Here is a 26,958-nt window from a genome sequence, read left to right on the forward strand (position 1 = left end):
TATATGTATTTTTTACTTCTGAAAGGCCCTGTGGACTGCAGCCAGCCCTGCTGTGTGCACAACTGTCTCTTAACCCTCATAAAGTGGAGTGGTAAGTAGGGTAGGTGTTTCACGGACTATTATCTAGGGCTTTGGATTTTGTGCGTTTGGAGCCCAGACCCAGTGGAGATACTTTTTATCCATAAGATCCCTTTTATACACTTTTTACTTGTAAAGGGCTCTACCCTCAGGCAGAACTGCCGAGTAAGAGTAAGGGGATGTGAAGAAATTTCAGGAGGAGGCAGAGCAAGAAGGATTGAAGTATGCCCAGGAGCCCTGATTCAAAAAAAAACAAAAAAACAAAAAAAAACCACCATAATAATGTTTTTTAAAAATGTATATCACCACACCTGTTGCAGTGGTTTTGAAGCTGCTTTTTAGCTGAAAAATCTTCCCGGAACAAAATCCTGGCCCTCCCTCACCCCCTCAGCAGCTCCTGGGGCACATCAGGGTCTTCAGAGACAAGGTCCCAGCCTTCTCCTTGCACTCAAGGAAAAGGCCCCTCCTCGGGATCTAATGTTTGCCTGCCTACCTAACCACCTGATCAGTGTCTCCTGTCTACTTCAACCCCTGAGCTCTCCCAGCTCTTCCTCTGGTTGGTTTGGGTTCTCAGAGGTAGATGCAGAGAGGGGAGCTGCAGAGTCGTCCCAGCATGACTGGGGAGGCACCTGTGATGGATACAGGGTGTTGGGGGGAGGAGGAGTCTGAGGGAGCCCCTTCAGACCTCCTTGTAGCTCTGACCCCCATGACGGAGAGAGGGAGGTAGGAGGAGTGGGCAGGGGAGCCTTGACTAGAGGGAATTAATTCTAAGAACGCTTTAGCCAGGCCCAAGGAGTGTCCCCAAACACTAGATTGTCAAGATTCCCTGACCTGGTTGACCCAGCCTGAATTAGTGCCACACCCACATGTAGTCGTTGGCTGGGAGCCTTGGGGAGCATACCTTGGCAGGAGCATCAGGAACGTAGTGGATACACAGGGACAGCAGCTGGGCCCCCTGCAGCTCCACAGGCCTCAAACACGACGAGCTTCTGTACTTCTCTGTCTTCAGTGATGTACCTGTTACAGGCATCAGTTTGTTTGCGTGGCTTTCTTTCCTGCTGCTCTTGTGTCAGGGCAGATTCTGTGGTTCTTTTGACTGTAGCGTGCCCAGCACCTGGCACGTTGGTCGCTCAGTAAACGCCAGCTGAGATAAATCTTTGCTCGTCCAGCTTCATAAACTGTCATGTACCGTGCAGTTCGTGCATGTCTTACCTGCTTCCATCCTTCACTGGTTTTGAGTCACCTCTCATTCCTTTCCCTGTTTCCCTGTTCATAGTTGGGACCATTCCTGAGCAGTTTAGTCAGTGCTGCTGTGGGCATCCTCAGGGTCACGAGTCCAGGAGTAGAAACTCATCAGGTAGGAGACCTATTTGGTATATTAATAATTTTAATCCCGTTGTAGGTGGATTTGAGTTATGTTTTTCTAGTCTTATCAAAGGAATAGAACTGATACGAAGTATTCTATCTGTTGTCCTACTTTCTAGAATCTTGGTCTAGAATGTTTTAGCATATCATATAGTCAATCAAATATCTCCTTTGGGGTATCTGATTCTTTTATGAAAGTAAGTCTTGGGAATTAACTGCGCCAAATTTTGGTCATTGTCACATAGATAATGAAAATCAATCTAGAAAATGAAGTTTCATTCCTTTGATTAATACTATTCTTGATAAGAGCTGCCAGTTAGCATGAGATAAACAAGAAATATAGTTTATTTGCTTTAATATAAGATATACATATGCCTGAAAAGATACATGCAAATCACACTTTCATTAGTCAAATTTTATTGTATGTGCATCTGAGGAGTTGGCTAATTAAAGGAATCCTGTGTCACTGAGAAAAGCACTTTTCTTAGTTTTTCATATTTTGTGTTTGTCTAAAAATAAATCTTAGATCTAACTTTCTCCAGATTTATAACATTTTGCTACTAATTTTATTTGTGTGTGCATATTTATACACATGTACACGTGTACACACACACACACACACACACACGGCAGAACCCAGTTCTGAAAGATTAAAGACCAGATTTAGGATGAGATTAAGCTAGGAGTGGTCAGTAGCAAAAGCTCTCATTTCCTTTTTGGGAAGATTATGGTTATAGGTCCGTACCGTTATTGGTGGTAGCTTAGCTTGCAAGAAGCTCTGAAGAATTTGTAACTGGAGCTCCAGGCTTGCTTAGTAGACCTGAAGTTGGCAACAACAAGGTTTGTGTGGGGCAGTCCTCTTGCTGTTTCCAGCTCTTCACCATATTAAGACCCTGTTTCTCGGGCTCTTAATATGGTGTTCCCTTAAGAGGCAAGAGTACCTGAGGACAAGTGTTTTCTTTGAAGAGAATATGGGCACTTTAGGTTATAAATGAATTTCATTCATGAAACTGATAAAAATAACTACATTATCTATATATGCTTGTGATTTTTAGACAAGTAAAATAAAATCCCAGAAAAGCATATGATCTAATTAGATAAAGAGTTATTCTGGATTGGTTTGAAAATTTCTTTTAGCTGGTATGTGAGAAAAGACAGTAATACATTGATATCCCCAAGTACGTATTCACATAAAAAGTAGAAATCATTTTGTGCAACATGGGTGTTGGTAGTTTTTACTGACTTTGGCCATTCATGATATAGTTCTCTTGTGCTAATTAGACCAGACAGTAATCTGAGTTACCTGCTAGCTGCTGCTGAGAGCAGCTAACATACCCATCACCATTACCTTCTATCCCCCCAAATCGTCTCTTGCCAAATACACAGTTTTTAAAATATCTCCTGAAGAACATGACATTCATAGACTTCCCATTTTAAGAACTGTCCTCTGAATTCTTCAGTGTTTGCCCGTGCTCTGGGTTAACCTGCATGCATGTCCGTGGCAGGTTCCCCAGTGCCACAGGGTCCATCACCACAGTCTCTCCTGTTGGGTGCTAGACTGCAGAGCGCCCCTACCCTCACCGACATCTACCAGAACAAGCAGAAACTCCGAAAGCAGCACTCGGACCCCGTGTGCCCGTCCCACGCTGGGGCTGGGTACAGCTACTCACCTCAGCCCAGTCGGCCTGGCAGCCTTGGAACCTCTCCCACCAAGCACATGGGGTCCTCTCCTCGCGGTTCGGACTGGTTCTTTAAAACTCCTTTACCAACCATCATTGGGTCTCCTACCAAGGTGCGTTCATTAAACTCTTTTGTCAGCGTTGCGACTTTGTTGAATTAACGTTTGTTACATGGGGCACAGGGTGCTGTGTGGTGAGCTCAGGTCCAACAGCAGACCACAAGAGAAATTGCAGTAGGGAAGTCCATTACTCACATGTCTTGGCAGAAGTATGTCTCGAGAGGCTGCACGGGGATGTCCAGGCAGGTGCGAACAGAGACAGGACCTGGGGCACATGCCTTTATTAGGGTCCGGGGATGGAGGACCTGGGGGTTCCTGAGCTAAAGCACGATTGGTCAATTCGAACCAAAAGAATGGGATTCTGGTAAGCTCCACAGGAGTCTTATGTGTTCCACACCCAAGGGGAAAGCCTGGGGGACGGGGAGACTTTAGACCACCAGGGTTGTTGGCAGAGTCCTCTCCAGAATTAAATGTACTTGTGACCGCAGGCTGCTCTCAGGGGCACGCGCTTACATGAGGCGCTAGTGTCTGTTTAAGGCCCTGCAGCCACGTGGCCACACAAAGATGATGCGGAATCAGCAATGCTGTGGAGTAGCTTAGCTGAGCTCCCTACAGTAGGCCATGAGCTAGTAAGTAGTCCCCTTGTCCCCAGGGGATATTGCTCCAAGACCCTCAGCGGATGGCTGAAACCACAGATAGTATGATAAAGTTTAATTTAGAAGTTAGGCACACTGAGAGAGTAATGGCAATAATTAATAATAGAAGAGTTTTAACAGTAGGCCATAGTAAAAGTTATGTGAATGTGGTCTCTCTCTCTCCCAAAATACACCCAGAATATATATAATATATAATAATCATGGGGGGAGGTCTTTTTTTTTTTTAAAGATTATATTCATTTAGAGTGAGCGAGCTCGAGCGGTGGGGGGAGGGGCGGAGGGAGCTGGAGAAGCAGAGGGTGGAAGGTGGGAACATGCCTGCGAGGTGAGATGAAGCGAGGGAGTGAGGTAGGCCTGTGACGGCTGGTAGGCTACCACTGACCTGCTGACCAGACATCAGGAGGAGGATCACCTGCTTCCAGACCAGAATTGGCCACAGAAAGCAAAACCGTGGATGGGGGCTACTGTACCTTATGGAAGATCCCTGATGAGAATAGTTACAATTTAATGAGGACTTGCTGTGAGCCAGGCACAGTCTCAGTACTTTATGCTGAATGCTTTTTATACATTAGCCCACTTACTCCCGAAGAAAGGAAATTGAGGCTAGAGCATAGGAGTGAACTGTCCAAGGTCCCAGAGCTGTCTGTGGAAGTCAGTCTGTGAAGCCAGGTCTGACCGACGTTCCTGACAATTCCGAATGCTGCATGCAGCATAGTAACCAGCTTGCATATGTTTCCTTAGACCACAGCTCCTTTCAAAATACCTAAAACGCAAGCGTCTTCTAACCTGCTAGCCTTGGTTACTCGTCACGGGCCTTCTGAAGGGCAGTCTAAGGATGGGAATGACCCACGGGAATGCTCTCATTGTCTCTTAGTTCAAGGAAGTGAGAGGCAGAAGTCTGAGCAGCAGAACAAAGCAGTGTTTGGCAGGTAAGAGACACCATTTCCTTCCAGCCTTCAATGTGAAAACTGTAATAGTGCATATATTTCTGTTATGAAGACAAACCAGACCAAATTAGTTTAGTGGCTGGTTTATACCACATGGTCCGTAATACGAACTGTATACATTTAGAATCTATGAAAACCACAGGTGCTTCCTTTAACTGTGAATACAGAGCTGTCACTGAATTTCCTGAATGTTCTATGTCTGCTTTTTGTTTGTCTTGGTTATTGAAGTTCATCTCTGCCTTGAATTGTCTGGTATCTATTTTCTGTCTCCTTATTCTCTGACTTCCCATCAACCCTTTTGTGGCTCAGCTTAAATCCCCCTTATTATTTAAATATTTGGAATTTTTAAGTATACTTTTCCATTATGAACATCATTCTTTCTAGATCTGTCAGTACTGGGAAATTATCAGATCAACAAGTGAAGATACCTTTAGGTGGACATCAGGGCAGCACGGACAGTTTAAATACAGAACGACCGATGGATACAGGTAAGAAAAATGTGGTTTCTTTCTAGGTAGGTAGTTCGTTAGTATGTGCGCTGGTTGGCTGTTATTGCTGCCACAGATTATCACAAGTGTGGTGTCTTAAAACAACACAGACGTTATTATCATACAGTTTCGGAGGTCAGAGGCCTGCAGTGGGTGTCACTGGGCTAAAATCAGGATGTTGACAAGGCTGCATTCCTTCTGGAGGCTCTAGGGGAGAATGCATCTCCTTGCCTTTTCCGGCATCTGGAGACTGCCCTCACTCCTTGGCTTGGGGTCCCCTTCCATCTTGAAAGCCAGCGATGGCCAGTCTAGACTCCGACCTTCTGCCTTTCTTTCTACATTTCATGGACCCTTGTGATTACATTGGACCCCCTGGATAATCCAGGATTATCTCTTTATATTTAAGGCAGTTCCATCTGCAATTCTAATTACCCTTTGCCATATAATGTAGCCTATTTACAGGTCCAGGCATTAGGACATGGACATCTTTGGCTGGGTTGGAGGGCAGGAGAAAGTATTTTACCTATCTGCTTCTGTTGACTGTTCATGCACTTACTGAGATTTCTGCACCCACTCCCTGCCGCTTCATCTTTTTTCTTAGCACATCAAGACAGGTGCTTGTGGGGTGTCTTGATGATCACCAGTTATGAGAATTTCATAATTCTTAAGAATTTCATAATTCAAAGATCACCAGTTAGGAAGAATTCTGACCCAAGATTGGTTTTTATTGGTAGGATAATACTGGCCAAAGTTAGCTTAAACAAACATGTACTCTTGAGCATTTCTTATACAGTGAGTAGATTCTACAAAAAAAACCCATAGGTCACTGATATCCCCTAGCCTTTTCATAGTTGTTTAGAGACTGTAACCTGTCCATAGACCCACATCTAGATTATTTGGATTGCTTGTCAAAACATAAAATGAAGGGCAGGTTGCAGACTATAACCCAGACTTGTTTAACCAAATTTCCTGGGAATGGATTCTAGGAATCTGTAGTTTTAACAAACTCCCAGGTGCCTGGGTGGCTCAGTCAGTTAAGCATCTGCCTTTGGCTCAGGTCATGCTGGGATCGAGCCCAGCTCAGCCCATGTTGGGCTCCCCGCTCAGCAGGGAGCCTGCTTCTCCCTCTGACTCCCCCTGCCCCCGCTTGTGCTCGCTCTCTCTCTCTCTCAAATAATAAAATCTTTAAAAGAAAAACCTCTCCCCATGATTATTATATACACCTAAATTTGAGAATCACTATTGTAATCTCTTTGTTCTAATTTTCTCTGTAATTTTTTTATTGATTCTCCCATTAGTATCCCAAGAAGGAAATATCTGGACCATCAAATACCTGATTGAATGTGGTTTCTAATCCAAAGAGAATACTCCACTCTTTTCTTACTTGCATGGTTTCTGAAGAGAAGTCCAATGTAATTCTTACTCTTATTCTTCTATAGGTGAGGTGTTTTTTCTTTGGCTTCTTTCAAGATTTTTTCTTTGTCTTTGATTCTCTCTAGTTTGAATATAATATGTTTAGGTGTGATTTTTTTCGGTATTCATCCTGCTTGGTGTTCTCTGAGCTTCCTGGATTTGTGGTTTGGTTCTGTCAATAATTTTGGAAAATTCTCAGTCATTACTACTACAAATATTTCTTCTTTTCTCTCTCCCCCTCTGATATTCCCATTTCGTATATGTTATACTTCTGTAGTTGTCCTGTGGTTCTTGAATATTCCGTCTTTGTTTTCATTCGTCTTTGTATTTGCTTTCCAGTTTTGGAAGTTCATATTGACACATCTTCAAGCTAACTGATTCTCTCCTCAGTCATGTCCATCTACTGGTGAGCTCATCAAATGCACTATTCATTTCTGTTTCAGTGATTTTGATTTATAACTTTTCATTTGATTCTTTTATAGAGTTTCCATCTCTGTGCTTATGTTACCCATCTATTCTTACATGTTGTTTACTTTTCCCTAATGAGCCCTTAGCATATTAATCATTTATTTTAAATTTCTAGTCTGATAATTCCAATCTGTGCTGTAGGTGAGTCTGGTTCTGATGACTGCTCTGTCTCATCAAACTATTTTTACTTTTAGTATATCTTTTAATTTTTTTTTGAAAGTCTGACATCATATATTGGATAAAAGGAACTGAGTTAAATAGTATAAAATTTTTTTGTTTTCCTGGCTAGGAGTTCGGCTGTGCTTAGTGTTTACTGTAGCTATATGTGTCAAGCTAAACTTTTCTTTGTTGTTTTTGAGTTTCCCTAGATACTCCTTCTTAAGTAATGTATGACCCTTGCCTAACTCTTCTTTCCTTAGGGTTTTATATCTTAGCTCTTACGTTTAGATCTGTGATCCATTTTGACTGACTTCTTGTGGATGATGTGATGTAGGGGTCCAACTTCATTCTTTTGTGTGTGGATATTCAGTGATCCCAGCACCATCTATTGAAAAGATTATTCTTTCTTCCATTGAATTGTTTTGTCAGCCTTGTAAAAAATAAAATCTATCGACTATAAAGGTGTTTATTTCTGGACTCCTAATTCTGTTTCATCAATCTATACGTCTGTTATGCTGGTACCATACTGCTATGATTCCTGTACTTTATAGTAACCAAGGAAATGTGAGTCCTCCACCTTTGTTCTTCTTTTTCAAGATTGTTTTTGGTTATTCTGGGTCCCTGAGTTTCCATTATGAATATTAGTGTCACCTGCTAAAATGAAATCCCTGGATTGCCAAGTTGCTTTAACATATGAAAATCAATTAATGTAATAATAACACTCAATATGCTAGGAATAGAAGTGAATTTACTCACCTGATAAAGAACATCTATGAAAAATGCACAACTAACATGGTGAAATGATGAAAGTTGAATGTTTTCCCCCTAAGATCACGAAGAAGACACGGGTATCTGCTCTCACCACTTCTATTCTACATTGTATCGGAGGCTCTAGCCAGGGCAACTGGGCAAAAAACAAAAAACACTCAGCTTGGAAAGGAGGAAGTAAAACTACCTCTATTCACAGATTGCATGATCTTGTATGTAGAAAATCCTAGTGTAATCCACTAAAAAACTATTTGAACAAATAAATTTAGCAGTGTTGCACGGTACAAGATCAGTACCCAAAAATTCACTGTATTTCTTATACCCTGGCAAGAAACAATCTGAAAATGACATTAAGAAAACAATTCCATGTAAGATACCATCAAAAATAATAAAATACTTAGGAATAAATTTATACTTGTAAACTATAAAACTTTGATTCTGAAAACTACGAAACACTGATGAAATAAATTAAAGAAGACATAACTAAATGGAAAGAAACCCCATGTTTATAGATCAGATGACTTAATATTGTTAAGATGGCAGTACTTTCCAAATTGATCTGTAGATTGAATGAAACCCCTGTAAGTGACACATCATTTTTCTCCTGCCGCTCCCAAGGTTGCCTCCTAGTCTTTGCTTTTCCCGTTTTACTGTGATGTTTCTGGGTGTGGCTCTCTCTGAGTTTATCTTCCTTTGAGTTTGTTGAGTCTCTTGGATATACAGATTAATGTTTTTCATCAAACTTGAGAAATTTTCAGCCATTATTTATTTGGATATTTTTTTCTGCCTGTGCTCTCCTCCTGGTACCCCCATCATGCATAGAATACACATTATGCATAGGTACACTTAGTGGTGTCTCCTAGTTCTTTGAGGCTCTCTTCTCTTTCCTCTCTCTGTGCTTCACATTGCACACTATCGATTTATTTCGAGTTCATGGATTCTTTCTTTTGCCAATTCACATCTGCTGTTGAACCCCTGGAGTGAATTTTTAATTTCAGTTATTGTTCTTTTTAACTCCCAAATTTGCACTTGGTTCTTTTTTATAATTTCTCTCTCTATTGATATTCTCTATTTGATGAGACATTATCATACTTTACTTTAAATTTTTTTTTCTTATTTGAGTATAGTTGACATACAATGTTAGTTTTTGATATGCAGCACAGTGATTGAGCATCTCTGTACGTTACACTGTGCTCACAAGTGTAGCTGCCATATGCCCCCATACAACACTGTTACAGTATCATTGACTCTATTCCCTATGCTGTACCTTTTGTTCCCATGACTTACTCATTTCATAACTGTAAGCCTGTATCTTCCACTCCCCTTCACCCATTTTGCCTTTCCCCCCCACCCTTCCCCTCTGGCAACCATCAGTTTGTTCTCTGTATTTTTAGGTTTGATTCTGCTTTTTGTTTATTAATTTGTTTTGCTTTTCAGATTCCACATATGAGTGAAATCATATGGTATTTGTCTTTTTCAGTCTGACTTATTTCACTTGGGCATAATACCCTCTGGGTCCATCCACGTTGTCACAAATGGCAAGATCCCATCCCTTTTTACGGCTGCATAATACTCCATTGTAGAAGTAAACCACCTACACACCACATCTTTATCTGTTGGTGGACACTTAGGTTGCCTCCATATCTTTGCTTTTGTAAATAATGCAGCATTGAACATACGGGTGCATATACCCAGGTGCCCCTAAGTGGTTGTTTTTAAAAAAAAATAATTTTCACCAGGGTGCCTCAGTGGTGCAGTCAGCTAAGTGTCTGACTCTTGGTTTCTGCTCAGTTGTGCTCTCAGGGTCGTGAGATCGAGCCCCATGTTGGGCTCCATGCTCAGCACCAAGTCTACTTAAGACTCTCTCTCCCTCAGTCCCTACCCCCCTCTCTCTTTCTTAAATGAACAAATAAGTCTTTAAAAAAATTAATTTTCACCAGTTATGGTTGTTTCACTGAGAAGCAGGTCTGTGATGCTCCTCACACTTCACACTGCCGTCCTGGAAGTTGTCGTTCTATGTGCTGTTTACCGGAAGTCAGTCACTACAAGTTGGAACGGTTTTTGAAATTAGCTTGTTTGAAAGACCACTTTATGCCTCATCCCCCTTCACAGATTAGTTTAAATTTATAGGGTTTGTAAGTTCTGCATGAATGTGTTGTAATTTAAGTCCAAGTTTGTGTATATGAAACCAGATTTTTCTCCTTAAACAACATTTAGGCATAAAATGTATCTTTGATCACTTTTATCCTCTTTTTCTCTTCCCTTTTCCACATGAACTTTATTATCATCATTTGAAATCACAAATTTCTCTTTTTAATCATGAAGTTTCTGTTTCTGAAAATAAAAACTGATAGGAAAAACTTAAGACCATAAGAAAAATAGGGTCATTGGCTCTTAAAATATACCCATGACCATCTTTAAATACATGTATACCTACTGAAATAAAATCGTTCATAACATAAAGAGAGTATCTGTGTCATTTTGTACATCTCATGTAATAATAGATACTATTTAGTTTCCACCTACTGTTCCTTGCTCCCGAGAAGATTTTTATGAACTCTGTTCTGTTAATTAGATGCTTCAAGTTTGTTATGCTCTGTTGTGGATAGGATGGACATTGATGGCAGGCTTTTTCTTTTTCTTTTTTTTTAAAGATTTATTTATTTATTTGAGAGAGCGAGAATGAGAGAGATAGCACATGAGAGGGGGGAGGGTTAGAGGGAGAAGCAGGCTCCCCGCTGAGCAGGGGGAGCCCAATGTGGGACTCGATCCTGGGACTCCAGGATCATGACCTGAGCCAAAGGCAGTCGCTTAACCAACTGAGCCACCCAGGTGCCCCGATGGCAGGTTTTTTTCTATATCTGGTTTTAACTTTGTGATTTGTGTTGTTAACTCATACCTCCATTCTGTGGCGTCAGAAATGTAATGTTTTTGAGATGCTTGAGTGTGAAAAAGCTTTGGACAACTTTTATTGATTCTGCTTAGTTTGGTGGAGAGAGGCTTTCCACCTTGCCTTCCTTTAGCCCATGTTCAGCCCATCAGGCCCCTTGACACTGGGTCCCCACCCACATTTCTTCCTGACAGATGTACGGCTGCAATTCCATTGACTCAGCTTTCTCTGTCTCTTAAAGCTCTTACACCATGGAGACTCCTGATCTCCCTTTGGCTTTCCCTCATATTTTTATTCTAAGCTCTTGGTTTCCCCTTCTTCGAATGATCCTTACCAGGTGTGACTACAGCTTGTGTCCTTTAGAAGTATACAGAAGTGACTCAGAATAGGAGGCTTTGGTGTGAGGAAGATTCACAGCTGAGAAGAGACTACCATAAGATACTCTTAATGGCGATCTGTGTTGAATTTCTGATGTCAAGAGTAATAAATACTTAATATAAAAAAGCCCCAGAAACCCTGCTATAAAAGTAAAGGTCTCCCTATAATCTCACCCCCAAATATAAACACAGTGGAAGCAATGTAACGTTTTGTCAACTTTCCCTGCAGCCCCTGCAGGAGCTTGTGGTGGTGGACTGGCACCTGCTCTGGGAACAGCAGCAAGTTCCAGGGCTGTCCTGTTCACTGTAGGATCTCCTCCACACAGTGCTGCGGCCCCCACTGCTGCCCATATGGTCCTCCGAACAAGAACAACCTCAGGTGAAGAATTGTCTTGCTATCGTTTTGGCTCGTGTTTGGAGTGCAGTGTTCTGTCAGTGACTTGATGATGCGACTCAGACGAGTCCCTCAACCTCTCTGGACTTCAGTTTCTTTCCCAGTGACATTGAGATCATCATTTTCTTGACCTTAAAGGGTTATAGGGTGTAAATGGGACCTTTGGGGGGGCTTTATAAAGTAAAAGTACTGTATGTTTATAATACTGTATTATAACAATATAACATAAATGTGACTTTTCCATGATGAAGGAGCTACGCATCTATGGTGCTTCTTATATTAAAGGCCTATTTTAGTACCTCTGGTAAATTTTTTGAAATGGTAGATGGTTGCTTTGTTCTTTTAGTGACCTAAGTTTCACCTTTTTTCGTACTTTGGGTCCTAATCTTTGCACTTAATCCTACCTGCATTTAGATAGGCCAGTAGATTGGTTTTATCATCCATACTCTATAAATAGGTTATTAATACCCCAAATTAAGAAAGTATTTAGATTGGACTTGAAATGAGTTATCATTTGGCATTGTCATCCATATTGTACCTTGTGTCCTTTAAATTCTCTTATGCTACGTAAGTTACCAATCAAGATGTCAGGATATTCATAAGCAAAGGATTATAAATAGATAACGAGAGAGGAAGTAGGAGCCAATAGTCTTGTTCTTCAGATTATTAAAAATATTAGATAATAAAATGTCATTTTCAGAAAGTGCTATTTCATACCTGTTAACTAAGCCGACACTAAAAGTAGTGCCCAGTGTTGCCGAGGTTTGGTGGGACCTGTGTGCTTACTCACACCTGCTGTTGAAGGTAGCGTGGCAGTTCGTACAAGAGTGGTAAAAATGTTTGTAGCATTTGATCTGTGGTAATCCCATTCCTGTTTACAATACCACTTCAGAGTACTTATCACAAATGAATCATTCAAAAGAAGGAAAAACTTTGGATTTCATTATAGTGTTACCTGTGATATAAAAAATCAGAAGTAGTATTAATCCTCCGGGCAATCATCACATGTATAAATTTAGGGAACTGCTACGCATCCACTGCGTTTAATGATGAGGTGGACTATGGGGCAACAGGGAAAAATGTATATGCTATAACCTTGTTTAAAAACTAGCCATGATGATGTCTATGAAACAGGCGTATAAGGGAGGAATAAAGGTGAACTTGGAAAAATAAGACCTCTTCAGAACGCTGCGGTGGGGGTCCGTGACTGCGCCTGGGCTGGCGGGGGGGCCCGGTGCAGCCGCCCCGCCCACGCCCTCACCGTCCTCTCTCCTTGCAGCGGGCTCCAGCAGCTCCGCGGGCTCCCTGTGCTCGGCCGGCGGCCGTGTGGCTATGGGCTCCCCGCCGGGGCCGGGTTGGGGGGCTTCCCCTCCCGGAGCCGAGGCCGCGCCCAGCCTGAGATACACGTCTTACGGTGCTTCACCCCCCAGCCTGGAGGGGCTCATCACCTTTGAGGCCCCTGAACTGCCAGAGGAGACGCTGATGGAGGTGAGAGGAGCCCTGGAGGGTGCTGGAGCCACGGCAGGAGAGCTAAATGCTCTCGAAAGTTCCGACGGGTTTTTTTCTTTTCTTTAGCTTGTCTTTTCTATTTGAAAACCTTTGCTGACACGTTTTCAGAGTAATGTGGACAGTGACACTCATCCAACAAGCTTTGGTTGATAGGAAGTGACAGAGATTTTTCCTCTGAAGTTTAGTTACTATTGATAGGACTTGGAAAGCATAACCTTGGTCCTAAAACCAGAACTTTTTATTTTCAGCGCTTGCTTTTCTTTATAACATAAAAATGATTACACTGGGGTTTAAAAAGTAATAAAGCATAATGCCAGATGTGTCACTGACACAGAAATAACCCTGCCAGGCAGATGCTCGCACTCATAGACCAGCTCCTGTCCTCTGCGGAGCCAGTTCTGCAGGGAAACCCACATCAGAATCATGCCGAACACAGATTCAGAACAGGAGAAGTTCACTCGATGACTTAAAGACTGTGCCAGCTCAGTTCCTCGGTCTTGCCTCCAGGAAGCATGCAGTGGCCTACGTGGCCTCCTCACCCCTGATTACAGTCCTGACTTGGCCTCCATTTCCAATTAAAATGATCAGTTCTCCAGACCAAGAGAACAGATGCTCTCTCCATGCTGAACCTCTAGCATTTCTGTTTTGTGTAAATGAGAACTAGGTATTTCACAGAAAAGGTATAAAATGGTGCCCGCAAAATGTATCAGTGATTTTATAGTAGATTTAGTAGTAATCTTGTAACGTGTGTGTAACCTAATGCTAAATTTGGAAAAGCAGTTGTCAGAGTTTTTTCAGTCTCCATCAAATTAGACACAAATTGTTTTCCAATACATTTTCCAGTGTATTAGAATATATAGTCCAATACGCTGTCAGAGAGGAGAGAGACCTTCACAAGCTAATTGGTTTATTCTCCTTTCTCTAGGAAAATGATCCTCATCCCTTTTTTAATCATAAAAGGCGAATGAGAAGCTTAGTCTTATTGAGATTTCAAGAAACATTTATAGCTAAAAACACATCTCAAAACAACATTAATTTTAGACTACCTATTTTTAATGCACGCTATTATGTCAGCCTATACTCCCCTCATTAACTAACTGAGCAGCTCACAGAAATTTAGAGCTTTGGTGTTAGGAATCACTGTGAACTGAAAACCCAGCAGAAATTAAAATAAAGCATCCCTGAAACTATAAGACAGTAGAATTTGCAAAACTATCAAGAAGTATGGTTTAATGTGCAGCATATCCTTACAATCCCGATATTTATTTTGTCATGTATATTGATTTAATTGTTTGGTTTTGTTGTTTTTTTCTAGTAAAAGCACAGTGACCTCATATCTTTGAAACTTAATTTTGTGGCCGCTCTCATCCATGCACACAAACACATGCACACACCCACATTTTGTTTCACCTGTGTTTATTTTCTTACTAGTTTTCTAGAATTTAAAAATCTTAGTCTGTTCTGCTCATTCTGATATTCCTAAGTATAGAAACACTGTAGCATCGGCCATGGTTTATATACAGAAACAAGTATGCGCCTCTTCTTAGCTGCAAGTTTCTAAGACAAATTGGCTTTGCCACAGCGAGAACACACAGACACCTTACGCCACCTCAACATGATGCTGATGTTCACGGAGTGCGTGCTGGACCTGACAGCCGTGAGGGGGGGTCACCCGGAGCTGTGCACATCCGCTGTCTCCTTGTACCAGATCCAGGAGAGTGTGGTCGTGGACCAGATCAGCCAGCTGAGCAAAGACTGGGGGTACGTGCCCCCTTTGTCATTCACTTCCAGATTCTCTGTGCTTTCTGTAAATTCGTGTCTGAGATGGAGGGCCTGTCACACACCAGCAATCATGTCTCCTTATGAAAAGCTTCAAGGGAGCTCTTAGTTATGTTACTGTGCTAGATTTCACTTGTGAGCCAGGACTTGAAGATCCTGCAACCGTAGCATTGCCTTTTCCTTGTAACTGATGCTGTTGAAGATACTTGATGATGAAGAGATTGCACTGGTTTTTGAGTCTACCTGTTGTATTCAAAGTGAACCTTTTTCCTTCAGGAGTTATTTGTGCACAAAAAATGTCAAGGAGAATGGCATTCCTTTAGAAATGCTATCTGAATGTTGACCCGATGCGTAGAGAGTGGAGCCTGGCGTGTTGGCTCCCGGGATAACACTCTGCTGTCTTCCTTCCCGGTGCAGGCGGGTGGAGCAGCTGGTGTTATACATGAAAGCAGCGCAGCTCTTAGCAGCCTCTCTGCATCTTGCCAAAGCCCAGATCAAGTCCGGGAAGCTGAGCCCATCCACGGCTGTGAAACAAGGTATGGGGGCAGCGTGACCACTGGACGCCCACGCCCTCACACCGCCCCTTTTCCCATCACACCGAGAGAGAGTTTGAGGAGGAATCCTGTGTTATTAAATATCCTTAGATGGGCAAAGATGCTGACTTCGCTGGGTTTTGTTTTTGCCATTTAATTGATAGAACAGTCAGAAGCGCTTTATTCTCAACTTTTTCTTAACTGGAAGAGAACCCATGAAAGAATCTGATTTCCGGTCTTTTCTTTTTTCCCTCAAGGATCATTTAGTGCCACTTTACTTAAATCAGCGGAAAAGGTGCATGTTACTGTCACTTCATTTTTATTTTGGGAGGAAAACTAAAATTAGTTCTCATCTCAACTTCTTTCCAGTTGTCAAAAATCTGAATGAACGATATAAATTCTGCATCACCATGTGCAAGAAACTTACAGAAAAGCTGACTCGCTTCTTCTCTGACAAACAGAGATTTATTGATGAAATCAACAGCGTGACTGCAGAGAAACTCATCTATAATTGTGCTGTAGAAATGGTAACCCTTTCTAAGGTTGAATATTATATAAGAGTATCTTTTGAGTTGAATACCTACTTGATACTTTTCTTTTTTTCTTTTTTAAAAAGATTTATTTATCTGAGAGAGAGAGAGCACTAGTGGGAGGGGCAGAGAGAGTCTCAAGCAGACTCTGTGCTGAGCACAGAGCCCGACACAGGACTCGATCTCATGACCCTGTGGTCACAGCCTGAGCCAAAACCAGGAGTCAGAAGCTAAACCGACTGCCCCACCCAGGCGCCCTTTGGCGTTCTTCTTTTTTCAAAAGAGTTTCTGCCCTTAACCATTCCCAAGTCCCAAACATTGTGACTCCCTCTTACGAAAGGAGTAATTGGATGTCATTAGCACAAGTAACACATTAAGTAACATTGGCTACCACACTTGGTGACATTTTATTGTACCTCTTAAAAATTGCTAACATTAGGACTGTCTAATCTTTTTATACTTGGCTTCTAAGAGCCTTGGCTGGATCTGCATTTTCTACTATTTAGGAAATTTTGGCATAATAAAACATGAGGAGAAGTACTGCTATGTTACGCAGTCCACGTGCCCAGACTCTACTTACTGACCAAGTACAGACACAAAGTAAAACCTGCGTTTCCAACTGTGTAGCTGTAACTACTGGAAATCATTTGTTTCTGTCTCATGAGGGGAAAACTGCTCTGAAGTAGAGAGGAAATTAGGGACTGTTAAAGAAGTAGTTAAGTGGGGAAGAAATTAGTGACCAATGTTATTTTTGCCACATTAACATAATAAATCTCCTTCTCCCCGCCCCCCCAGATTTGTCCGCTTTGAATTGTACTGTTATACTGCCCTTGGCCTCATTCTGAAAGCCATTATCAAAAGTCATGGGAAAATAACTGTGGAATATAAACTGTTGACAAGAATAATAGACGTTATTTTGCTCTAAACTGTCACTATGAATAATATGCATTCTATCACTCTATACTGAATTAACACTTCATATGATAAATTATTTTTAGAAGTTTGTGCCAGGAAAAATGTCCTCTTACGGTGTTCTTTTCTTTTCTGATAATAAGAGCAGTATTAAGTTTGCCTGAGCTGCATAGCCAGCTTACTGTTATTAGCACTACGTTTAGTTCTTTCTTCTTCCTTTTCAGAATGGACTTTCTGTACCCATTTTGTTTGTTTTATTGTTAAGTGGCTTTAAAGTATTGTTTGAAAGAAACCCAGATGATATTGACAAATACATTAGGATACTGCGTTACTGACAGTCCTGGTATTTAATGATTTAAAGAGAATGGTCAAAAACAAAATTCAACCAAGTAAAACTGAAGATCTAATTGGCTTTGTTAAATGATTTATGAATCAGGCAGCATCCCGTCTAGCAAGTAGAGGGGAGCTCTGCTGAGCTAAATAAAGCAAAGGTTTTTAAAAGGGAGAGAGGGGCCATAAAAAAGAAGAACGGAATTTATTAGCCAGAAATGCATTGTTCAGGCAAAGTTGCCCTCCTAAGGGGGAGCGGAAGGGGTCTCTTGACCAGGAGATGCCATGTTGACTGGTTAAAAGTTACATTCCCGAGGGACCGAGACTGCAGTTAGGTTGGGTATTAAGTCTTGGTTTACTGACTTGCCCTAAGTGATGCCATTTGGGGCCTCATTTCAGAATACTGTTGGGAAAACTTCTCAAATACAGCCTGTGAATACTACTGCTATCCCCTCTTTCCAGAAAGCCCCTACCCACCTGGCGGGCTCCCTGCTCCTTCTCCAGACTCAACCTAAACCTCACTTCCTGGAGGCTTTCCCTAGTCTTCTCTTCCTTCCATAGTTGGCTTCGATGCACCCAGTATATATTCCGTACCATTCCAGGGCTTCCTCCTCTAATACCGCATACCCCTTGGAATTAGAGCACCATGTTATCCAGACCCGTACATCCCTCTGGACGGTGTGCTCTCCTTCCCCTTGTGCGCAGTGCTAACAGATGACTTTTAGCACCATTTAATGATCTTATTATAACAAAATACTCTAATGAAATGGTGAAGTTGCCCTAGGATGAAAGTGTATGTTTAAAATAAACCTTTTAGTGTAATCCTAGAAGAGCCAGTTTAGAAGCGTAAGTTTTATGAGTCCTGCGTCTGAGTCCAAAATCACGTTTGAAAGCAGTAACTCTTTCATCAAGAAGCTCCTGTTTTATTTTGCCCATCTGATGAATCTTTGAGTTTTATATAGTTTGGTAGATTATACCATTTTGTCAAAATGTGTTAATTTTAAAGATTTTATTTATTTGAGAGAGCGAGAATGAGAGAGAGAGCGTGCACATGAGAGGGGGGAGGGTCAGAGGGAGAAGCAGACTCCCCGCCCAGCAGGGAGTCCGATGTGGGACTCGATCCCGGGACTCCAGGATCATGACCTGAGCCGAAGGCAGCCGCTCAACTAACTGAGCCACCCAGGCGCCCAAAATGTGTTAATTTTAGAAAGATTGCATTAAAAGCTGCATTGCCCAAATGGATTCGTATTTTCTCAGAAAAGTTGAGACTCTTCTCGTTTCTGCTGACTTGGCTTCAGGTTCAGTCTGCAGCCCTGGATGAGATGTTTCAGCAGACGGAAGATATTGTTTATCGCTATCATAAGGCAGCCCTTCTTCTGGAAGGCCTAACTAAGATTCTCCAGGACCCTGCCGATATTGAAAATGTGCATAAATGTAAGTTGACTTAGAAACCAGTGTGTTTATCGATGACAACGGAGTTGTCTCCCTCAGGTGCAGCAGGAAGAGCAAGCAGTTTGGCATCTTACTGCCTGGGTTTGGATCTTGGCTTTGGGCAAATCACCTACCCTTTCTGTGGTCTGTTTCTTCTTCCAAAAGATGACAGAGTTTGATGCACGTGAAGTCCTGGTGGCTTTTGATTTTTACAGTGCAGTGCTGTGCTGGCAGATGTGTGTTTGTGTGTGGAGAGAGCTTTGGTTTTGTTGTTAAATAATAATAAATGCAGCTATTTTAAGCCTCGTGAGCTTATGGGCGACCAGAGAATTTTACAAAGACTCTCTGACGACTCTACGATAGATCTGGAATAGACAGCAGAGTGGAGATTGATAGGCTGCCAGGATGATGATATCATTTATCACATAGAAGCACTGGGGTTTGAGGAGGAGGTGGTGGACCATTTGGAGTATATGTGCTCACACCACATTTTGAAGAGCCTTAAGGGGATGGCAGTTCTAAAATGATTTGCAGTTGTGAGAAAGCTAGCTGTTAAGATCTAAGTGTCCTTTTTTTGTTTGTTTGTTTAAGATTTTATTTATTTGACAGAGACACAGCAAGGGAGGAAACACAAGAAGGGGGAGTGGGAGAGGGAGAAGCAGGCTTCCCGCTGAGCAGGGAGCCTGATGCGGGGCTCAATCCCAGGACCCTGGGATCATGACCTTAGCCGAAGGCAGACGCCTAATGACTGAGCCACCCAGGCGCCCTAAGATCTAAGTGTCCTTTATCTTACGTGCTAAGTTTTGCCACATCACTGCGCATCACTGAGCTGGAAATTACATCTCAACAATAATCAGGCAGAAAGAAGAAAAAATACTCAGAATGGTTAACGTTGGGCCAAAGAAAGTACAGAGATATGCATGTAGAGAATTAGTGGTGGTTTTTTCTTTTTCCATTAGTTCTTCTTGCCTTGGTTTTGACAATAGAAATGATTTTGGATATGAATTTATTTTATTTCTAGATAAAACTAGTATTGAAAGAAGATTGTCAGCACTCTGCTGTAGCACCGCGACCCTGTGAGCGGCCGCGGGCTCGTCCCTGGACCAGTGGTGGGACTGAGGAGAGAAGTTTGGTATCACAGCTTGGGTTCTGTTTCCCCATCCCCAGGAAACCCTAGTTTCTCACGTGGTGACTACCAAAGAACAAGCATGACTTCAAAAAGGAAAAACAATCCAAAAACTACATACGTGTAGGAAATCTGCCTTATTGGAGACGTCACCCCTTCCCTTTTCTGTGTAGAAACAGAAGCAAGAGTATTCCACTTGGCTCTCAGTTTGAACGTGGTCAATAAATGTACCTTAGAAATAGAATTATCAGCACAGTTATTCCTAAGGATAATTAAGAACGAAACAAAGTGAATGGCTCTATACTCAGTTCACCAGAGCAGTGTGTGAAATTCCACGTGTTTACTGAGGTATAAAAGTAAAAAAAATCGACATCTCATCCAGGCAGTTGGCTATCTGGGGTAGGTTCGTCTAAATCTGAGCACGCATCCTTCACCAGCGCAGGAAGATAGAGCTTGAGAACAAGCTGAAAGAAGAAGGCTCTTGGAAGAAATTGTGAAATCTTCTATTTGATCTAATATGGACACGTTAATCTTCCAAAATCTTTCATATTGCACTAATTTATTAATACAACTGTATTGGATTTTGCAATTTAAAACTGAGGCACAATGGACTTGTTTAAAATATTTTACTTGATTATATTATATACACACACCCTTTCCAGAAATCACACGTAATCTCTAGTGGACTTTTAAATGGTAAAAACTTGCGTTCGTGTGAACCTTTGCATTTTTTTAACCTATCCATCTACACATACAGATTTTCTCAGTGGTATTTTTGAGCTGCTGGTTGTTTGCTTTTGGTTGTATTTTTTTATTGTGCATGCAGAATGTGCATCGACGCCTGTGATCTCTGGGTTTACTAAAGGCTAGGCTTATTTGGGCGGTATTAGAAAAAAATACCAATTCGGGATACTCTCAAAAAGTTTTAATAGGGCCGAAACAAAGTTGGCGACCTAAAGGCTTGTTGGTGATGGGGAGTTTCTACATGAAGTTAGTGAGAAATGAGGTTTGTCTTCTCTTAGGAAAACGGGCAGCCCTCTCCAGCCTGGTGTGTATTGTCCGTGTTCGTCCTGGCCCTTCACCAAACAGCTAGTCACGGAGAACGCGGGCAGGTCATGTCCCTTCAGAAACGGTTCCTGCATTGTGTATGGTTTGGTTTCTTTTACTCACCTGCTTGAATACTTGAATAAACCATTCTCCAGTTTTAATTCCTTTATTTTTATCCTTTTAGCTAACATAATCCAAACTCTGACAAATTGCACAGAAGCTCCTTGGCATTAATCTAATTTTAAGTGTACTGATAAAGACAGACAAAAACATGGTTTCTCCTTTACTTTGACGAAGTAATGTAATTTTTACCTTATTTATCTGTATGAAATTCCAGCAGTTAATTTGAACATTTATTTATACGATGTTTGTATTTTTAGGTCTTTAATACAGTGTTTCTACCTCTCATTTGTAACTGCATGCATTATTCTCGAAACTAGGTAAAACTCACGGGATCGTTGTGTAATAGCCTTTTTATTCTTGCGTGTACAAATGTATATTAAGGTAAAATAAAACTGACAAAGTGTTCCTAGGGTCAAGCTGAGTCCATATTACGTGGCTTGTCAAGCCAGCTCCTTCCTCGGTGAGTTTGGAGGCTCCGGCATTAATATCCTCTGTCCTGCCCCAAGATTTCAGATGCTCGGTGACTGTCCTGCAGGCCGTGCGCACGTAGGCTATGCGATGGGGTTCCCGCCCCTCCCTGCAGGGCTTATAAGCACTGTTACTGGGAATACTCTGTTGTGTATCATTTTTTCAAGCGTCCTGGGCAATTTCATTTATGTTCTCATAGTCCTCACCCACGTGATCTCAATAGGTCCTCCAAGGAGCTGGGTTCATTCCGGCCCACCTGCCCCATCCTTTTTTTTTTTTTTTTTAAACAACACAGGATGAAAAAGTTTCACCTCGAGTAAGTGATTGATCTTAAGTCAGGTAACTAGGGGAGGTAGGTAAGCCATGGTTTGTGACTCCCAAGTTCGTTCTTCTCCCTCTTGTATAACAAAGGTCCGTCCCATGGTGGGTGCTGTATGTGAAACCGGGATGTGTGGACGGCAGAGAACAGACTGTAAACTCATGAATAATGGTTCTGATTCTACCCCCATTATCAAGGCCAATTGTTTTCAGAGATTTTTGCCTTGACTATAGCAATAATAAATGCTTTATGTTTCCATGAGTATTTTTTTTAATTTCTTGTCATCGATTTCACAAGGTAGAAATGGGCCAGTCCGCACACTCATGGGTTGCCACCCAGATTCGAGCCATAACGTGGAAAGTTCGTGACCACACGGACGTGAGTAAGGAGAGGAGTCGGTGAATTTGCTAACCGGCTACCCGGGCGGTCAGGATTTGCCCGACGCGCGCCCAGGACCGGACCTCGTGGATCCCGCCCCTTCTCCCTGCCCAGAGGACTAGCAGAGTTCCGGAGAGGAGCTTACTCTCAGGGCCTGGCCGTCCTGAGTCTCCCCAGGGCGAGGAGGAAGACGCTGAGCGGAACGTGATCTCTACGGGGCCTTGAGCCCATTTACCCCTGGGGCTGGACCCTTGAATCTTCAGCTGTGGAAGCTCTCGGGACCTGCTCACGCCCCTTCCTGGTCCCCCCAAGCCCTTGTGAGAGTGCGCCTCTGGGAGAGCGTCCAGATGGTCCTTTCCTCACCGGAATCACAGAGAGCCCCATCAGAAGCCATTCGCCTAGCAGAGCACTGCACTCCTGCGGGGAACAGACAGTGAGCCCCGAAAATCTCCGCTCCTGCTCAAGAGGCAAAGCCAAGCAGGTGAAGGGTCGGTGTGAATTCAGGGAGCGTGAAGGCACGGAGGCTGAGAGCCTGCTGTCCCCGCAGGGGCTGAGCAAGGCAAGAGCACCCGTGTCTGCGCCCCGCAGGCAGACCTCATCTGTGGGTGCCCTCCTTGGCCCCGAGAGCTCTCAGTCCAGTGTTTCAAGTGCCCTGGAGATCTCTTCATTGTTCAGAGCGGTCCCTTTCAACAGCCGCCAGGGTGCCTCCTGGGAGGGCATCTGAGCCGAGGAGGCTGCAGAGGTGACTCCACACTGGGGCTCCCCAAGGTTTGCACTCGGGGGAGGCCGCCCGGCGCCCTCCTGCTCTGGGAAGGTCCTGCACTTCGGGAGCTGGCTTAAGTCCCTAGGAGAGGCCGGCTGGGGGCTTGTTTGTTGAAGACTGCTCTCTCCCTCCTCGGGCATGGCGGTCCCCTGGCTGTGTGTCCCTGGGCTCCTGCCCCAGCGCCTGTGTACCTGCCAGTGGGGGGAAGGACACAGAGCTCAGGGAGTCACGGTGAGGCTGAAATAAGTTCCTGAGCATGAAGTGGGAGCAGCCCTCGGGGACACCCGCCGTTGGGGTGAGTGCTGGTTCTCCACAGCCCCTCGCGGGTTCCTTTTGGGGAGGGGTGTGTTTGTTCAGAGCAAGGCCTGGAGTTAGGGCTCCAGGAACCACACTGGCTCCGGCTGGACGACTTCTGTAAGGATACAGCTCCTTTCCCAGCTGACCCACCGGGGCAACCTGCGTTCAGACATCCTTTATTTACCCTTGTGGCCCAATGTGGCAGTTTTAAGGAAGTGTCTATCAATCTACTATTTATTACTTTGTTTGATTCTCATACCAACCCTTGCCTCATTTTACAGATGGAAAAACAGACTTGGTGAGTAATCTCCCCCCACCACCAAGAGAAAAGCCCCGCGGCTGGGTAGGGGCTGGGCTGCTGGGCTGGGGGCTGGGGAGCCTGCATGCAGGGAACTCTCCTCTCTGTGCCATGTGCCTAGCGCCCCAAACCTGCTCATCGCCACGTCCTTGTAACACCTTTCTGGTGATGTCCAGGAGGAGGGGGAAAGGCAGGCTTCTGTGTCGTTTGGATGCATCTTCTGCATAGCAGGAGGCCGCAGATTTCAAGAAGCAGGGGAATCCGCAGCTCTGTGCAGCCCCTCTTGGGCCGGGAGCTGGAGCCGAGAGCAGTAGGTTTCAGAAACCACCCCCTCGAAACTTCCAGCGAGAGGGCTTCAATGGCATATTAATTAACTCGAGCGTTTGGTGGACCCGCTTGGCAGTTTCCTTGTTTGTGTCCACGTGTGCCAGTGATACTGAACAGCACGGAACTGGTCCCATCCCAGGTGAGAGGAGCCTCAATCCCAGGCTTGCCCAGGGGACCCCCCGCCAACACCCGCTTGCCCCAGGAACTGCTTAGTGTCCCCCTGCCTTGGCCTCACGCCCTCAACGTGGCCCTGTCCAGTGTGCGGCTCACACGGCGCCAGGCCCTCGGGGCACCCGGAGGAGCGCAGGGAGGTTAAGGTGGGGGAAAGGCTAATGGAAAATAAGGACATTCCCTTGCCCCCCGCCCTGGAGCCTGCCAGGGGGAGCAGTGGAATAAATGAGCCCCAGGCATGGAGGGCCAAGCACTCCACCGATGTTCTGAGTCACCCGGCTCAGAAGAGGGAAGTAGATCCGGGAGGCCTTGGTGTCCTCTTCCCTGGATGCGTGTACAAGAGACTGGGTGTTCCCGAGCCTTCTGCACAGGACCAAATAGTAAGTATTTCAGGCTTTCGGGGCTATAGGTTCTCTGCTGCAGCTACCCAGCCCTGCCATCCTACGCGGAATAGCAGCCCCAGACAATACACAAATGGACACGGCTCTGTTCCAATAAACCTTTATATACAGATGTTGAACTTTTCATCTTGTGGAGTTTTCATGTGTCACGTAATTTTTTTTTTTTACCTTTTCCATCCATTTAAAAATGTAAAACCAAAACAAAACAAAAAAAACCCACTTTTAACGTACAGGCCTGGGTGCGCAGATGGTAGTTTGCTGGCCACTGGCGTGTCGATTAATAGCAGAGGCAGGTACCCCAGATGCAAATGATGATGAACGAGACATGTCCATGGTGCCCACTGAAGGATGAGCTCCCACGCATCCGTGGTGTCCGGTGGGCCCAGTTAACACGGATGTGAACTTGTCCCAGCGGGTCGGAAGCCGAGCCCGGGTGACACCCACCTGTGCTTTAAAACAATTCACGAAACTGTCAGTAAATATACAGAGGGCACTATTTTTGCATAATTCTTAGTTTGGGAACATTTTGGGGGAGCGATTTTGTTTTTCTTGGTTCTTCCACAGTGTTCTATACTTGGTCTTGCTGGGTGGCCTTGGGCGAGTCACTTCACCCTCCTGAGCCTGCAAAGGAGTACCTGCTAAAACGGTTTTTGTGGGGAAAATGCCCTTTGCACCATGACTGGCACTTAGCAAGGGTTCAATAAATGGTGGTAGTTTCGCTTTTCATACTAAAACTATGCAACGCCATGCTCTCTTGGGCTGGGCTGGATGCCCTGTTCCTAGAAACAGCGGCTTGGAGTTGTTCTAACTGCTAAAGGGTAGCATCCACGTATGGACACAGGCCAGGGAGCCTGTCCTCGGCCCCCTGCCCCCTCTCAGCAGGGCCGATCCTCCACAAACATTTTAGCGCCATTTTCTTGATGGGTTTAAAATGTGAAATAAATGTACTGTGTGTCTGTAAATTAAAATGGTTCCCTCTGAAATTGTGCGTCCCGTCCCCAGCCGACCGTGGGCGCCTACCCACAGGAATGAGGTGTCCTGGATACCCATGGGACCCTGGGATGGGTCTGGGTTCCTCACTGCACCCTAAGAGAGAGGACCAAGTACCTGCAGTGTTGGGGGGAGGAGGGGAAGGGAGGCCTGGTAGATGGAAGCAGAGAGTAAGGGAAGGCCTTGCCAAGGGGTCACTGTCATGGACCCCTTGTGTGAGTCCAAGGAAAGTCTCAGAGAAGTGCACAAGCTCAGAGAACCCCCTTGGTGCTCTCCAGAAGCCCAGCTCCCTCCCTAAGGGAGGCAGTGAGGTGAGTCCTCAGCAGCGCCCCTCTCCCGGGGAAACTCTCGCCCCAAAGATTCTCTCAACCCCCTCCTGGGATGTGGCTGGTGCTCTGTGGCTCAGGGAGCCTCACTTGTATGTGTAGGTTTGCTTGATGTTTAGCTGGGGCAGCGAGGATGGTTTGGCCGCCTGTCCGTCATCATCCGGCAGGCTAGCCCAGCCTCGTGGACGCCGCGGCATCCCATGGACATAAGAGGGCGAGCCTCAGGGCCGTTGCACCCTTCAAGGCCCTGCTGAGCCCTGTTTGCTAATGTCCCATTGGCCAGGTCCAGATTTAAGGGCTGGAGAAATAGACTCCCTGTCCTGGGAAGTATGGCAATGACAGAATGTAAAACCGCCCACACACAGGGATGGGAAGAATTCCTGTGGTCATTGTCACTATCTACCATAAGCAGAAACGACTCTGGCCAATTGAAGCAAAAAGGAATTTGGGGGGAAAAAAGGGAAAGAGAAAGAAAGGAAGGAAGGAAGGAAAGGAGAAAGAGAAAGGAAGGAAGGAAGGAGAAAGAAAGAAAAAAAGAAAAAGAGAGAGAAAGAAAGAAAAGAAAAAAAAGAAAGAAAAGAAAAAAGAAAAGAAAGAAGAAAAAGAAAAAAAATGGTTCTGTCTGATTGGTGGAGCTGGATTACATGCAAGACCCTGTTTGCAGGGTGGGCAGAGGCCTCAGGTAGCATGCCTGGTCGTCTTCGTAGGCAGGGAGAAGAGGTCAGAGGTCAGGACACATGCAAACACATGGGCAGTGGTGAATGTGTTGGCTGCGTGGTTGAGGGTCTAGAAGAAGCAAGACTGAAAAATTGGGAGTTGGGACCGGGGGAAGGGGCGGGTGGATGACCTAGGAAGTGGGCACAAAGTGTTGTACTTTGTATCAATGGCCACCAGAGGGGGCACTAAGCAAACCAAGTGGACAGGATGACTGGTCCTGTGGAGTCCACCAGCCTCCGTCCTTGGCCCCCTGGTGCTTGCACCATGAGCCCACCGCAAGCGGGCCATGGGGACAGAGTTAGAGGCTATCTATGGGCCCAGCCGGCTATACTCACTAATGCCCAGCCTGCCCGCAGCGGAGGCCAAGGCTGACCTCTGTGCTACCCTCTCTTGAGACCAGCCAGGCTGGTCCTCAGAAGGTCCCGTAGAAGCCAGCAGCAAG

The 26,958-nt window shown here is 44.3% G+C and overlaps 1 protein-coding gene across 4 annotated transcripts in view; it reads left to right on the forward strand.

Annotated features, from left to right (window-relative positions):
* ULK2 (unc-51 like autophagy activating kinase 2) overlaps nt 1-25,359 on the forward strand; it is an 83,591-nt gene extending 58,232 nt beyond the window's left edge. The window contains exons 17-29 of one of the 4 annotated variants that reach the window (XM_073881786.1): nt 26-91; nt 1,355-1,435; nt 2,949-3,235; nt 4,579-4,766; nt 5,169-5,272; nt 11,577-11,726; nt 13,021-13,229; nt 14,833-15,011; nt 15,447-15,565; nt 15,932-16,089; nt 18,633-18,768; nt 19,787-19,841; nt 19,933-22,109. In XM_073881786.1, the coding sequence (XP_073737887.1) occupies nt 26-91; nt 1,355-1,435; nt 2,949-3,235; nt 4,579-4,766; nt 5,169-5,272; nt 11,577-11,726; nt 13,021-13,229; nt 14,833-15,011; nt 15,447-15,565; nt 15,932-16,089; nt 18,633-18,768; nt 19,787-19,841; nt 19,933-19,942 (1,742 nt within the window). In that variant the 3' untranslated portion in view covers nt 19,943-22,109. Of the gene's footprint in view, nt 1-25; nt 92-1,354; nt 1,436-2,948; nt 3,236-4,578; nt 4,767-5,168; nt 5,273-11,576; nt 11,727-13,020; nt 13,230-14,832; nt 15,012-15,446; nt 15,566-15,931; nt 16,090-18,632; nt 18,769-19,786; nt 22,110-22,145 lie in introns of those variants that run through there. The other 3 variants (XM_025864058.2, XM_025864060.2, XM_025864062.2) reach the window with 3 other exon arrangements.
* Nucleotides 25,360-26,958: the final 1,599 nt, after the last annotated feature.

The sequence above is a fragment of the Callorhinus ursinus genome, unplaced genomic scaffold (assembly GCF_003265705.2).
Source record: "Callorhinus ursinus isolate GAN/ISIS: 27379988/994484 unplaced genomic scaffold, GSC_fseal_2.0 scaffold43, whole genome shotgun sequence".
NCBI classification, from domain to species: Eukaryota; Metazoa; Chordata; class Mammalia; order Carnivora; family Otariidae; genus Callorhinus; species Callorhinus ursinus.